This window comes from Ambystoma mexicanum, chromosome 1p (genome assembly GCF_040938575.1).
Source record: "Ambystoma mexicanum isolate Mex_15411 chromosome 1p, UKY_AmexF1_1, whole genome shotgun sequence".
Lineage (NCBI taxonomy): Eukaryota > Metazoa > Chordata > Amphibia > Caudata > Ambystomatidae > Ambystoma > Ambystoma mexicanum.
In genome coordinates, this window is record NC_090921.1 from 1,287,651,509 (window position 1) to 1,287,665,471 (window position 13,963).

The 13,963-nt window shown below is 47.1% G+C and overlaps 1 protein-coding gene across 2 annotated transcripts in view; it reads left to right on the forward strand.

Annotated features, from left to right (window-relative positions):
* AP2A1 (adaptor related protein complex 2 subunit alpha 1) overlaps nucleotides 1-13,963 on the forward strand; it is an 891,085-nt gene that overhangs the window by 170,137 nt on the left and 706,985 nt on the right. For both annotated transcript variants that reach the window (XM_069605316.1, XM_069605324.1), the window contains exon 3: nucleotides 11,570-11,712. In XM_069605316.1, the coding sequence (XP_069461417.1) occupies nucleotides 11,570-11,712 (143 nt within the window). The remainder of the gene's footprint in view (nucleotides 1-11,569; nucleotides 11,713-13,963) is intronic.

Here is a 13,963-nt window from a genome sequence, read left to right on the forward strand (position 1 = left end):
GGTATTTGTAACACCGGTAACCGCGTCTCAGGGGTTCCCTTATAGTCGCCTAGTGGAAAATGCTGGATTTTTGAGGGTTCACCGCTATGCCGGACAGTTCTGCATACCTCGCCATCACCTCCAGTATGTACTGGAGATTTTCTTCTGGGTATCTTAAGTATAGCAACAAGTCATCTGCGTATAAGGAAATCAGATGTCGTTCCCCTCCCACTTCAATACCTATCGTGTCGTATTGCTGTCTGAGGTATATCGCTAGGGGCTCTAGGGCTAATATATAGAGCATCGGGGACCAAGGACACCCCTGCCTAGTGCCTCTACTCAGTTGCCACCTCTCAGATACCACTGCACCCGTTCTAACTCTAGCCAGTGGCTCACTATATAGCATCGTCGCCCACCTCGCATAACCGGGCCCCATGCCATACTTCTCCAAGGCCGCCAACAACCACGGCCAATTGACCGAGTCGAAAGCTTTGACCGCATCCAGGGACACGATCGCCATTTCGCCCTCTGCCGTACTACCCCACTCAATCACCCGTCGGAGTCGCCTATGGTTATGGGTTATATTCCTATTCGGGACATAGCCCGTCTGGTCTGGGTGTATCAGCTTGCTGATCACTCTCTGTAATCTGTTTGCCAGGACCGCCGTCAATATCTTGCTGTCCTGGTTTAACATTGAGAGAGGTCTGTAGGAGCCACAGCTGTGTGCAGGTTTATTAGGCTTGGGGAGCGGTATTATGACCGCCTCTCTGAGTGTTTCCGGCAACCGGCCCACCTCAAACGCTTCGTTGAGCATATCCAACATCGGGGGGAGCACCTCTGCCTTGTATGTCTTATAGAATTCACTCGGGAACCCATCCGCCCCTGTGGTCTTGCAGGTAGGTAATTGCCTCACTACTTCCTCTAGCTCCTCCAAGGTGATCGGTGCATCTAGCTCTTCCTTTTCCTCCTCGCTTATCATGGGTAGTCCTATATCTCCTAATGTTTCCAGTATTTCCTCTCGGCTGCCCCCCATCTCATCCGCATACAACGCTTTATAATATTCTGCAAACTCCTCGTTGACACCCTCTTGGGTGTCTACTACGCTACCATCTTCCCTAATTATTGTTCTAATCGGGGGCCTTGGCGCCTCGCTCTTGTACAGCCACGCCAGCAACCGTCCTGTCTTATCACCACCCGCATGCTGTCTCTCAATATACTTCTTATAATTAAGGTTGCTGAGCCTTTCCCAGTGTTCCGCACATTTCTGTTGCAGCCCCAGTACTCGCTCCATGTCTTCGCATCCACCCTTCAATATTCCCTCTAGTTCCTCTTCTGTCTGTCGTAGATCAGTTAGAACCCCACCCTGCAGGCCCTTTGATTTTGCTATTGCAACCCCTCGCATCACTACCTCGAAGGCTTCCCATAATGTACCTGCCGAGTCAACGCTGCCCGTATTCTCCTCAAAGTAATTTGCAATCTCCTCTCTCATGTCCTCTCTAAAGACTGGATCCTTGAGCGCTTCAGCACGAAGGCGCCACGTCGGGATCCGTGCCCTCGGGGGGGCGGTACTGCCACCCCAGGACCAATGGCGAGTGATCAGAGAGGACCCTCGCCTTATAATCTACCTGGGTCACCTCCACCATCACATCCGACGTGGCAAAGATATAGTCCAGCCTCGTACGCAGCTGATGAGGGGCGGAATAATGGGAGTACTGCCTTTCTTGGGGGTATCTAGTTCTCCACACGTCGGCCAGGTGAAAATCGTCTAACAGTGTCTGCAATGCTTTCGCCGCTGGGGAGGGCCTATCAACCCTGCCGTCGGATCTGTCTACGTTGGGATTCAGTACACAGTTAAAATCACCACCCCAAATCACTGCACTACCCATACATTTGCCGAGGTTGGCATTTAGAGTCCTGAAATAGGCCGCTGTATCCCGATTGGGGGCATATGTGTTTATAATGCTGATCTCTTTATTCTCTACCAATCCTCTCAACATGACCATCCTCCCATCCGTCTCCGCCACCTCTTGCAATGGTTGGAACGGAACATGCGGCGCCACCCAGATTAGTACTCCCCTAGCATACGCAGAGTATGTCGAGCCCACCACCACCCCTTTCCATTTCTTAACAATCAGCTCCATCTTCTCCCGTGTCAGGTGCGTTTCCTGCAGCAGCGCGATATCTATCCTCTGCCTCCTCAAATACAACATGACCTTGTTCCTTTTCAGGTAGCTGTTAAGTCCCCTGACATTCCACGTAATTATTTTAAGATCTCCCATAGTTCATTCCCGTCCTCCTTATCTACCTCCAGCAAATCCCACCCTCCTGCGCGACACAGATTCAACCTTACAAATTTGCTATATAGGCTCGTATTCAAACTGCAACTCAAACTCCCCGAAACTATATACATATCAGGCTCCCCGTCTCCCTCCCCTGCCCCCTCCCATCCCTTCCCCAACAACACCCTTCCCAACTGTTGCCCAGCTCCATCCCTGGATCTCAGGCACCCCCACATCTAGCCCTGTCTAATATACTCAGGGCTCAGTAGGGTGAAGTCGCCCTAATGGCCACCTAACTATTAATACTAAATGGGGGTATTAAGACTAGCCCTGCAGGGCTCCTTAGTAAAGCACCAATCTCAGTGCACACCATACCGTATCTATCGTAACCTGGTCTCATCTACTGGCAGGTCAAATCAGTGACTATAGTCAAGTCTCATAGTCTTAAACCACTCCCTCTCCCAGTGTTCTCATTACTCATTACTTATCTCGTCCGTCTTCTTCTCTCGTCTGGATGTCAGGCTCCTGGGGGGAACCCTGCATGTCGAGCCATCCCATGGCATCCTCTGGAGTGTCAAAAAACAAAGTCTTGTTTCTGTGAAAAACTTTCAATTTCGCCGGGTAAAGTAGCATATACTTATGGCCTGCTTCCCTCAGTCTCCTTTTAACAGCCCCGAAGTTCATTCGACTCCGCTGCACCATCAGAGTATAGTCTGGGTAGGCCGTTATGATTGCCTCCCCCCGCTTAATTGTTCCACCTTTGCGGAAGTGTTCCAGTATCCTCTCTCGGTCCCGGTAGTTAAGGATCTTGGCAATAACTGGCCTAGGTGGATTGCCTGGCGGCGGCCTCCTCGTTAGAGCCCTATGCGCTCGTTCCACCGCGAATCCTTGAGACAGGGCTCCTCCAGGTATCTCCTGCAGCAACATGCTTTCGACAAACTCCGTGGGGTTGTGGCCCTCCGTTCCCCCCGGCAAGCCCACAATGCGGATGTTGTTCCTTCGGGCGCGTCCTTCCGCTTCCTCCACCCTACTCTCCAGGTTGCCTACTCTTTGTATCAAGGCATGCAGTTCCGACTTGTGTGAGGCACAATCCGCTGTGTTCGAGCTCGCTTCCTTCTCAAGGCTCTCTGTGCGCTCCGCCAGGGACCTTACGTCCTGCCGGAGTAGATTCACTTCTTCCTGCACTTCACCGACCTTGAGGTCTAACGCTGTCTTCAGTTCCGACACCGCTATTTCGAGCTTGGCCTCCCAGGTCGCTTTCAAGTCTGCTTTCAAGTCTGCAATCGCAGCCAGGACCTCCCGATTCGTACCCGCGGCGGCCATGCCGCCTGCGAGGGGCTTGTCTTTGCTCCTAGCGCTTTCCGGGCCCGGCGGTGTCCTGGCAAATTCGTCCAGCGTAGGTTGCTTCACTTTCGGTCTTGAAGGTTTGTTAGACATGACGCTGCAGCCAAATCTTGTGGTTCAGCCCACCTCTTGTGCTCCACCAGTGGGGGGGACACACACCTAGTTTCAATATCTCAGGCCTTACCCAGGCCCGGAGGCATCAGCGCTTCAGAAGCTCATATGGCCTCCTCCTTTGCATATCTGGATCAGCTTGCCGCAGCCAACAAACCCACACACTCCCACCCACCGCCCAGACTGGGCGCCTTTTCGTTTCAGATCCACCCGTTCTGTGTCCTGGTCAGCTTGTGCACTGCGGGAGGCCAAGCCAGTGTACTGCCCTCCTGCCGCTGATACAGTGTGGCGGGGTCCTTGTCTATCTTTGTATATTGGCAGCTTGACCCTCTATTGCCCCAGCGGAGCTCCACGGGGCCGCCCCTACCTCGCAATTGGCTGGCACCCAATCTGGGCAGTTCAATGTTCCTCACCTCTGTCGCAGGGGGTAACTGGCCTGCATGCCACCAGTACCACCGTCCGCTACCTCTTATTAATGTGGGAGGTGCAGCCTCATGCAGCAGGCCCTCTGTTGTTTTCCGAGTCTGTCAGGGCTCAGCTGCACTTTCCCACCTTCTTTGGAATTGCACTCACCCGTGATCTGCGCTCTGGCGCTCTGTTCCTCAAGAAGCGATTGATATGGCCTCCCAGGCTGCCACTGCAATGTTCAGGCCCAAGGCCTTAGGGGTCCCCAGGACTGGACCCGCGCCCCGTTTCTTGTGGAGGTGCTCATGGCCACGGGGTCCAGGAATTTAGGTGCTGAGGCCACCTACAGTAGTCGTCTGATTTATTTATTTATTTCCCCCCTTTTTCATTTTAAATTATTTTATTATTATCAGGCCCCACCAGCACTTGCGTGGGTTCATGTCTCTCTCCCTCTCATGGGCCGTTCGTTGCAGATGCGTTGTGTTTACATCTGAGATGTCCGCCGTATTACGCGCGCGCATCCGTTGTTCGTTGTGCTTTGGGATCTTCTCCACCAGCCCGCACGCCGCTGCGGAGTCGTCCCGGCTCACAGATGGTCCTCCGCATCAGCTTCGGATCTCCTGGCCCCTGCCGCGCCGCCACCTCCACACCCCGTCAGGGTTCGTCGCATCCGCCGTCTCGTGCGCTCCCGGGGCCACTTTCCTCAGCTACGATCGCTCCAGCACGAACTTCATCGGACCGCGCCGCCTCCGTCTCTACTCCCGATGTTCCATGCTGAGGCTGTAATCATCACGCGCGAGGGGTGCAGGATCCTCCGTCTTCTTGGGCTTGTATGCGATCGCGGTCCTCACCTCAGAAGTTCCTTTGTCCGGGGACCGCCGCCATTTTGCCGTTGGTTTCGTTTTCCCAGCGCAATCGTTTAAAGTCCATAACTTCTGTTCTGCCTACTCGATTCACATGCAGATGCTAGCGCTGGAGTCCCCATATGTTCGCATTGCTGTGATGTTGTTCCTTAGTTAAGATTCCAGTGCAAAATACGTGCGCATTGCCGGATCAGTTGACGGATCACAGGAGCACACATGAAGATCAGCCTAGTCCATGGCTGCCAGGCCACGCCCCTGGTATAAGGATTCTACAGATTCAGGTTGCTGGCAGAAGCGGCAAGCTTGCATCGTGGGAGGTATTTGTTTTAACTTAGACAGAACTTCTCCGTTAGGCAACAGATTAAGGCGGAACCGGAGAAATCGATCTTGCACATGCCCTTCCGGAAAAATGTATAGATATTGCGGTAGATGATTAATAGGTTTTATATCGATTTCGCAATTCAGTGCTAGCTGATATTGTGCTTTAAGACTGATGGTGGTGATCCAATCATTCTGCCTCATACGCTTTTTAGCTTCTTGAGGGTGATATACAAGCATATCTGTGCTAATCTCTGCAATCTGAAGCTTCATTTCTGCTGCCCTTTTCCATTGTTCTAATACAGTATCAGCTATCGAATTAGGTATCAGCTCAAGAACTTCAATAGCCGGTAATTTACCAATCGATTTCTTTGATAGACGTAATGGTTAACAAAACTTAAAAAACATGTACATCATGATTTCATGGGTATTCTTTCTGATATGCGTCATCATAATAAATATACAATGGCAATCAAGGTAGATTCCTTAATAAGACAGATATCATTATCAAGAAGATTATTAATTTGGGACAAGTTGTTTTGTTCTAATGTGTCTTCTTGTGTGCAGTATGAAGCGTTTCAGGCGGACTCGCCCTTCATCAGGTAGACGATATTTGTTGTTCTCAACTAAAAATGAAGATAATAATATGTAAGTGAAACTATAAATCAATTGAATACTTCACAAACTATGAAGAGTTAAGACTAATCTGCAGTTTCACTGAGAAACGCCAAAAATTAGAGCTTCAGTGCCAGGCTGTGCTTGTCAAATGTAAGTTACAATGCTGCTTGTACACGCGGTAGAGGACAACAACAGGATGGAGGATTATTAAATTGAATGAACTGCAAGGCAAATGCATTTCAAAACTTTTTGCAGTGAGTGGTCTAGCATGTGCTCAGTCGCTATAGTGTAGCGCTGGGTCCCACGTCTTGACCACTAATTTCTGGAAGTAAATATGGTGGCTAAAGGTACAAACAGGTACGTGACCATGGCACTAACCTTATGTATCGGGAAGCGTAAATCACTTGGGTGGACAGGTTTTTTGGATGATTTCATCTATAGTGACTGTAAAAAAGGATGTTATCGCCTTTTAGCTGATTGGATTGGGTAGATAGTTCTCTGGGAGTAGATACTAGATAGTGACAGTGAATATCAGAACTAATACGGAGTGCAGTGTATTACGTGTTTGGGGAAAGCACCATAATCGCTGCTCGTTATGGCATTGGAAACCAGACGAGGAGTCTGGATGTGGCAAAAGGTGACTCTGGGATGTGGATATAACAGGTGGAGTACGTCTAAATGAGATGTAGTTCAGGGGGTGCTTACCTGGTCCAGTGGAAAACAGTCACATCCATGGACAAGGGAGATGCAGGGAAGCCGTCCTTCCGCCTTGTGCAGTGTTGATCTGTGTAGTCCAGGTAAGGCGCATGCATGCATGCATGCGTGTGTCCCGGTAAATGTGCTGGCAGGCGAATGCTGTAAATCAGACCGCCATTTTCGAGTGGATGTGTAAGAGAAGGATGTATACTCTTGACCTTGTAGCCATTGTTCGAGCTGGAGCACCTAAACAATCTTGAATAGTACACCACTAATTCTCCTAGACATTTCTCAAACCAGTTACTGTAAGGTGTGCATCTCTACATTTTCTTTGTGCTTTTTGGGTAAGCCATATCTGGTGGCTTCTCCTACCTCCATGTGTCACAAATACAAAGTTACAGGTTAGTGAAAGATGATTGGCTGGTGCAACATAGTGTAAGCTTAGCCTGGCAATTGGTTAGGGATTGGACAGAATGGGTCTTTTCAGCCTTGAAGCTTTGGACAGTTACCAGGCCTAGTGCAACTATTCAAGGTAGTGGGAACGACCCAGAAGGTGCTGCATTTTCCCAATAAGTTACCATCTCAAATCTCCTAGCCCTTGAGACAGAACATTCGGCTTTGTACCTGCATTGCCTTTTGTATCCTCCTACCTTTGGTTTGATGGGAACAGCCGTCTCAGTCTGGTTCAAATTAATAGGCCCTGTCTTGTAGGTTCGCATCACGTGTGTAGGGACCAGGAAATGGATTTCTCTTGCTTGTAATTATGAGGATTTTAGGCTTGCGTTCCCTGCAGGTGCCCTATCGCTTCTTTTAACTTGATATCTTCCTTCACTGTGTCCTTGGCAAGGCTGTGCGCAATGACCGCGCTGGAAGCCTGGTCTGCATGCTTCAGCAGGATCAGCCTGTCAGCCTTTCTCTGTGTTCTTCAGTTCATCCTGTCTTTCCCATTCACTCCAATGTACCTATAGCTTCCATCTTTATTTGCATGGCTGCGCATGTTAATTGGGATTAAGCGTCAACAAGCAGTTTATATGGATTCTTATGTGTCTTGTGGTTTCCGCATAGCAAACAGTTATAAGTTTGTCGGTCCTCTATGTGAGTCATAAGCATTTTCTTCGTGTCTATCAGCAATACAGCTAAATGTCTGCGTACCTTTGTGCAGGGATGTCTATGTTTTCATGTCTAACGTATCTATGTCATGATGTTAGTCGTGATGTGATCTGTGTTCTTCAAGGTTGCAGTTTGTCGACTTGTTTTATTGATGACAGCTGTATCTCTTCAATTCTGTCATCCGGGTATGGTCTAAATGGTTGTCTGAGTAATTGTAATTGGCTATTTATAACATGCTAAATACCCAGAGGTTTCTAAGCGTGGACCCGGGTTCGAACCTGTGTTGCTCCACATCATCTTGCTTACAAGGCTAGCGTGTTGCCCCTGACCTATCCTCCCGAGACAAGACAAGTGAGTAGCGCTTCTGAAACCTGTGATACATCAGTGATGGGGGGGGGGGGGGACAGAAGCGGTGTACATCACTCGTTTCTCTGTCTCCTCCGGGTTGAGAGTGGGATGGCTGTAACAAGGGCCATGTTTGGGTCTCACTCTTGACTCTGACTCTTCGATCACCATTTGGGTGACTTGTATCTCTTCTGGATCTATCAATGAATTTACCTCCTGTCCAAGTTCTTAAGATGAGGATTTAAATGGGTAAGCCCATGTATACTTTATACATTTTTCTCACAGCCGGATTGTGAGAGTCCAGCATTCTCTTCACCTGGATAAACTTAATGAGACTAGGTCTTGGGCTATGAATACCGTTTGTTCTTTGTACTCGAGCAACGTTCAGCAGCCTTAAACTATTGGAAAACTGAGGTCATAAACAGTAGAATCCAGAAGCTGGACCAGACCACTGAGTAGCTGGGGCAAATGCTAAACACTTTGTTGGTCGACACCTTTGGTTGGCTGTTTGTCTATGTGCCTTGGTGAGTACGGTATGTTATTTGTGACACACTTCATTCCTTGTGTGCCCATGTTCAGTAAGTTTTCAACTGGATTGTGAAGTACTTTCTGTAGACATGACTACCATAATGGATTTCTATTAACAGGATGAGGGTGCTATTGTTGCTTGGAGCACATTGTTAGTCATGCAGTGAGATTATTAGGAGACCAGGGACATGTGCATCCTTACATATGGCCGCCATTAGAGACTCATAACATGGCTGGATTGTTACTCACCGGGTACTATCTGGAAATTCGCTCTGATTTCTGCATCCTAAAGGACGCCAGATGCTACTTTCCCCTTTTGGACTGGAGCTGACAACTGGGGACTTTCAAGAGATGATGTGTAGAGGACGTGAGGAGACTCACTGGAAATTAAACTGCGACTTAAGATTCTGTTATTCACTGCTGCATTCTGATTGACTTTAATCTTCGTCCCTGATTTGCTTGGGAAGTGTGCATGCAAGTAGTTAAATGAGCTAAGCCAACTTCCCTTTATCCAATGTTGTGTAGTGTGGAACCATTGTATCAGCGATCCAGTGACTCCTATTTCCACTTAAAGCTGCATTTCATTTGGATTGTAATAACATGTATTTGAAAATCTTGATGGCTCCCGGTTTTATGGTATTTATTTTTTGCACCATTTCCATACTTATCCCTGTTTATTTTTTGGTCATGTTATCTGTATTTATCCACGTTTATTTTTGCTATTAAAAAAATGTCGTAACTAGTATTTTCCCTAATGTATTTAAATGAAAAAAACACGTTAGAACTTGGTTGCCTGTAATGGGAATCTCATAGAGCTGGGCTCTTGCGTGAGTCGAGGTTTGCATACCTACAGCTTTTCAAACCACTTCAAAAGGATCTCAATTCCTTTTTCAACCTCTCTGTTAGACTACTTTGCGCAACCTTTGACTTGCATTGCATGATTGACAACATAAGGACCTCACCAAGAGACATGTATTTCCTTTTTTTTTCAATTTTTTTCCAAATAAATTCTGAAAGGAAACCGGGTGATTTCCCTCTGTAATTATATGTAAAAATCAGTCAAAACGGAAAACATGGAGAAAGGAGCCATATGAATTGCAAGGTGAGCAGTCACAGTAGATAACCTTGCAAGACTACACTTCAGCATGGCCTTCCCAGATGGAAGTGGTCTCATTTTGACTCTGCCACCAATCCATTTGAACGGATTTAAACCACAAATGGGTGCTGAACGCTGACAGAGCCACATTCCTCGTGATCACCTCTTGATCAACAGTTTCAGATGCTGCGGAGAAGGACTGGGTTGCTCCATTATCCTTCTCTCTGCATATCATTCCAGACCTCCAACTAATGTCTCCTTCCTGTGTTCAGGACTGAATACTGATTGAATGGGTGAAACACAGGGGTGTACATCAAATAGGACTTCCTTTGTGTCACCTGCATTGATAATAACTGTTCAACTATGGCAGGTGATGTATGGACTAGAGGTGTGCATTAACTGTGCCTTCTGAGTAGGGGAGTCACTAGTCTGTTGGGCAATTTAGAGTGAGCTCAAGCCTTGAAAGACTGCTGCAAACATTCAACAAACCAGTTTGCAACTAAATCTAGGTTGTTTTCTGCTAAACCACTTGTTAAAGATGCAAGAGGGAGGAAGGTCACAATTCTCGTTATATCTCTGCAACAACTGATTAGAATATAAATGCTCTTGGTTTAACAATTAGATTCTGGAAGAACTTTGACTCTGGCCAGACTCTGTAACATACTAGCGTGTCACTTTTGTATGTGGGAACGGTCCAATATTTGTGAATTGGCCTTCATCCAGCACAGTTCTGTAAATGGAAAGTGCAAGTTAGATTGTTTCACTTGTGTTTATAGCGGACACGCCTTTCACATCACACCCACAAGCATACCTCCACGACTGCAACACTAATAACAAAAAACTTCTGCTCATCAAGTGAACATTGACTGGACACTCTAGTTTATCGGGCAAGCCGTCAGCAAACCATGCCTAGGCTAGTAGATTGTTGGGGGTTGCCTCAATGGAACTTATTCTTAAACCGGTGAAGTCACCCTAAGCAGGTATGAGAAGAAAGGAAAATCAGGCACTCAGACTGGTTTGGGAAAGTTTTATTGGCGTTGGGCGTTCCCCAACTTGTTTTGAAACCAGAATTCCTTTTAGAGAGACATGTTTGCATTGAACTGTCACCGTTGAAAAAGAGCACAGTGGGCACACCCAGATAATCTGTCAAGAGCTGTTGTTTCCATATATCACTATTGCTGAATGATGTGGTAGGTGACTATCGAAGACTCTGAAGTGACATTATGAATAGAAGTGCTGAGCATGCTGCAATAAAGAATAAGGTCACACACATGTGTTTTACTCTGTTAAGCTATGGTATTTTAAATCGTTCGTATCGAGGGCAATAGGATGATCGCATTGTGTCCAGGAGGGTGTTGGCAGTGTTGGAATGGGTCTGTTGAGGTCAGAAAACTATTACCAGTGGCAAAATGGATACATTGCCGTGTGGACACAATGATGGGTGGATCGTGATCAGGATAATCTTGGTAGTAGCAGAATAGATGGATTTTGGTCGGTGTATTGTTGGCAGGATAAGAATGATTTGTAGCCAGGATAGTTACAGTTGTGTGGTGGATGCCTGTGGTTTAGCTATTGCTGGCCATTTTGAAATGGTGGACAGTAAGCAGGACAACCTTGACAGTGGGTGGGTGGATCTGGATGATGCCAGTGGAGGCTTTAACGTTTGATTGGTCGGAAACCTGTTGAGAGTTTTAAAATGCATGGATTGTGTTCAGTGTATAGCTGACCGTGATGGGATATATGGAAAGTGGTTAGGGCACATTTGGGTGTTGTGGGATGTTTGAACGGAGGCCAAATATTGCCAGTTGTAGGATGCATGGATTGTTTTCATGATTGTGGGCAGGACATAGTGCTGATTGTCATTTCTATTTCTCTAGGGGACAAGGCCCTCGATGGCTATAGCAAGAAGAAGTATGTTTGCAAGCTCCTCTTCATCTTCCTGCTGGGCCATGACATCGACTTCGGACACATGGAGGCAGTAAACCTTCTGAGCTCCAACAAATACACAGAGAAGCAGATTGTAAGTATTGCGTTCGTCATTAGATCTTGCCCCGCTCAGTCATTTGTAAGGGAAGAACATGTGAGGCCTGTTAACATCCCCAAATCAAAAAATGACTGAGTTATCCTGGCTAGGCTTAAGTGATGATCCGCCTGCTTACAATTGAACTATTTCTCATACAAAGAATTGCATGGTGCACACTATCTGATTGTGAGGACTGTTGATGCCTATACATATCTTTATAATTCATGGGTGTTTTACCTTGCTTCTGAAGAGTTTGTGTTATTATATTGCTTTCCACAGCTCATGCCTTTTGCAAACTCAAAAAGAAGCACAGTAGGGATAATGTAACAATGCAATATAATTAAATAATTGCAAAAAGAGGTGGGCTAACTAGGCGAGAACAAGGGCTAATCTGTTTCTTTCCATGGGTGGGAAAATGAGGATACATGGACTCTGAGGCAGGGAGGGATATACACAGGCTCAGAAGGAAGCAGCTCATAGTGTAAAGGGGCAGAGGAAACTCACAAGTTCAAAAGGGAGGCTCGCAGTCTCAGAAGGGGCCGTTTACCAGCTGCTGATGGGGCAGCCCACATGCTCAGGAGAGGGCATATCACACGCTCAGGACAGACAGGCCATAGACTCAAGTGGAGGGCAGGTCTAAGGCTCAGTGGACAGTAGCTTACAGGCACCTAGAGGAACTAGGAAGCGATAGCACACAGTCTTGTGAGGACATTCATATCCACTTGGGGTAATGCCAAATAAGCTCAGAAAAAGACAGCACATGTATTTGTCAGGGGAGGGGTGGATTTCACCCAGGCTTGACGCCAGGCTTCGGAGAGGTACAATACAATAAACGAGTACATGATTTTCAGACAGTTACAGCTTCATTGCCTCTAAATCAGCTGCAGTTCTACCTAAAAGTACCAGAGTGGGTAGGAATTGAGCATCGATGTAGGATTGTGGAAGTACTGGCAATGTACTCAGGAAGTTATTGTGGCGTCTGTGTGTTGTGTTGGTTGTTTACTTGTAGGGGGAGCCCAGTCAAATGCGAGTACAGCCTGGCCGAGAGATTAAGGCCTTTGCAGGAAGGGAGCATGTGGGAGGAACCCTTAGATGGGGCACCAGCATTTCCGGCTGCCTTGCTTGCTGCCCTTGTTTTTAAGGTTCTGCAAAATGCTGTTTGCCACCTAGTGCTTTCCTCCACTGGAGCCCAGACACTTGAACAGTGTGCTTTCTGAATTGGCCTTTCATCTTTTGTTGTCTGGAGCTCCACTCAGTTCCTTAATCCGGGCCATCTCATGGTGACGAGGCCCTACATCAGCCTCTAGGTTTTCTTCTGTGTGCTTTGGAAATGCATCATACTTTGTTGAAAAGTAGTGTACAAGGTCCACTTGAGCCTCGCTTTAATGCGAGATGCATTTTCCTTTTTGGAGCATTTACTTAATATGGATTTACTCTGTTCAGAGCGGAAAATAAGGGCCAGAGACTTGCCATAGAGCCTGTGCTAACCAGCCTCCCCACGCACCTTCTTGCTTACCAGATGCAAACATGTGCACACCATCAAAAACATTGGTCTAAAAGTGGGATATAAATTACAATAGCTGCAAATGGTAGCAATGTTTGGAGGGACTGTGTCCAAAGTACAAAGAGCCTGTGGGCAAGCAGATAGCACGAACTACAACCCAAGGTGGCATTTTAGCGCTAATATCAGCAAACAAGTGAAGTAGTCCAATTTTCTGATCAATTATGCTTTCAGTTCGTCCTGAAATGGAGATAGGAGGCAGGGGAGCAGAACTCTGAAGGCAAAGCATTCCATTCATTTGCACAAAGACGAAAAAAGGCTCTTGGGTCAACCGTTCCTCCTAAGTTTGAGAATTGCCAGCAGAGAGAGCAGTAGGCAGAGGAAAGCGTATGTTATGGGACATAAGGAAGGAACCTACTAACAATGAATGGCTTTTGAATAAGTCACATGATCTTAAAAACCATGTGTTACTTCACTCGGACCCAGGTGAGGCAAGTTCAATAGGATTTTGGTGGCTGCAGATTCTACCACCTGAAGGTTGGCCAGCGCATAGTTTGGTAGACCTAAGAACACATAATTTGTGCATAGTCTTGCATAGACGTAACTTGCACTAGCATCACAGAGATAGGTTGAGGTTGGTCTATGTAGGGAAACAATCATCTTAAATGTGCATAGGTGAAACTAGCAGGTTCGCACAACTTTGGTTATCTGAGGTTCAAAGGAGAACTTCCAGTCAAAGACAGCTGT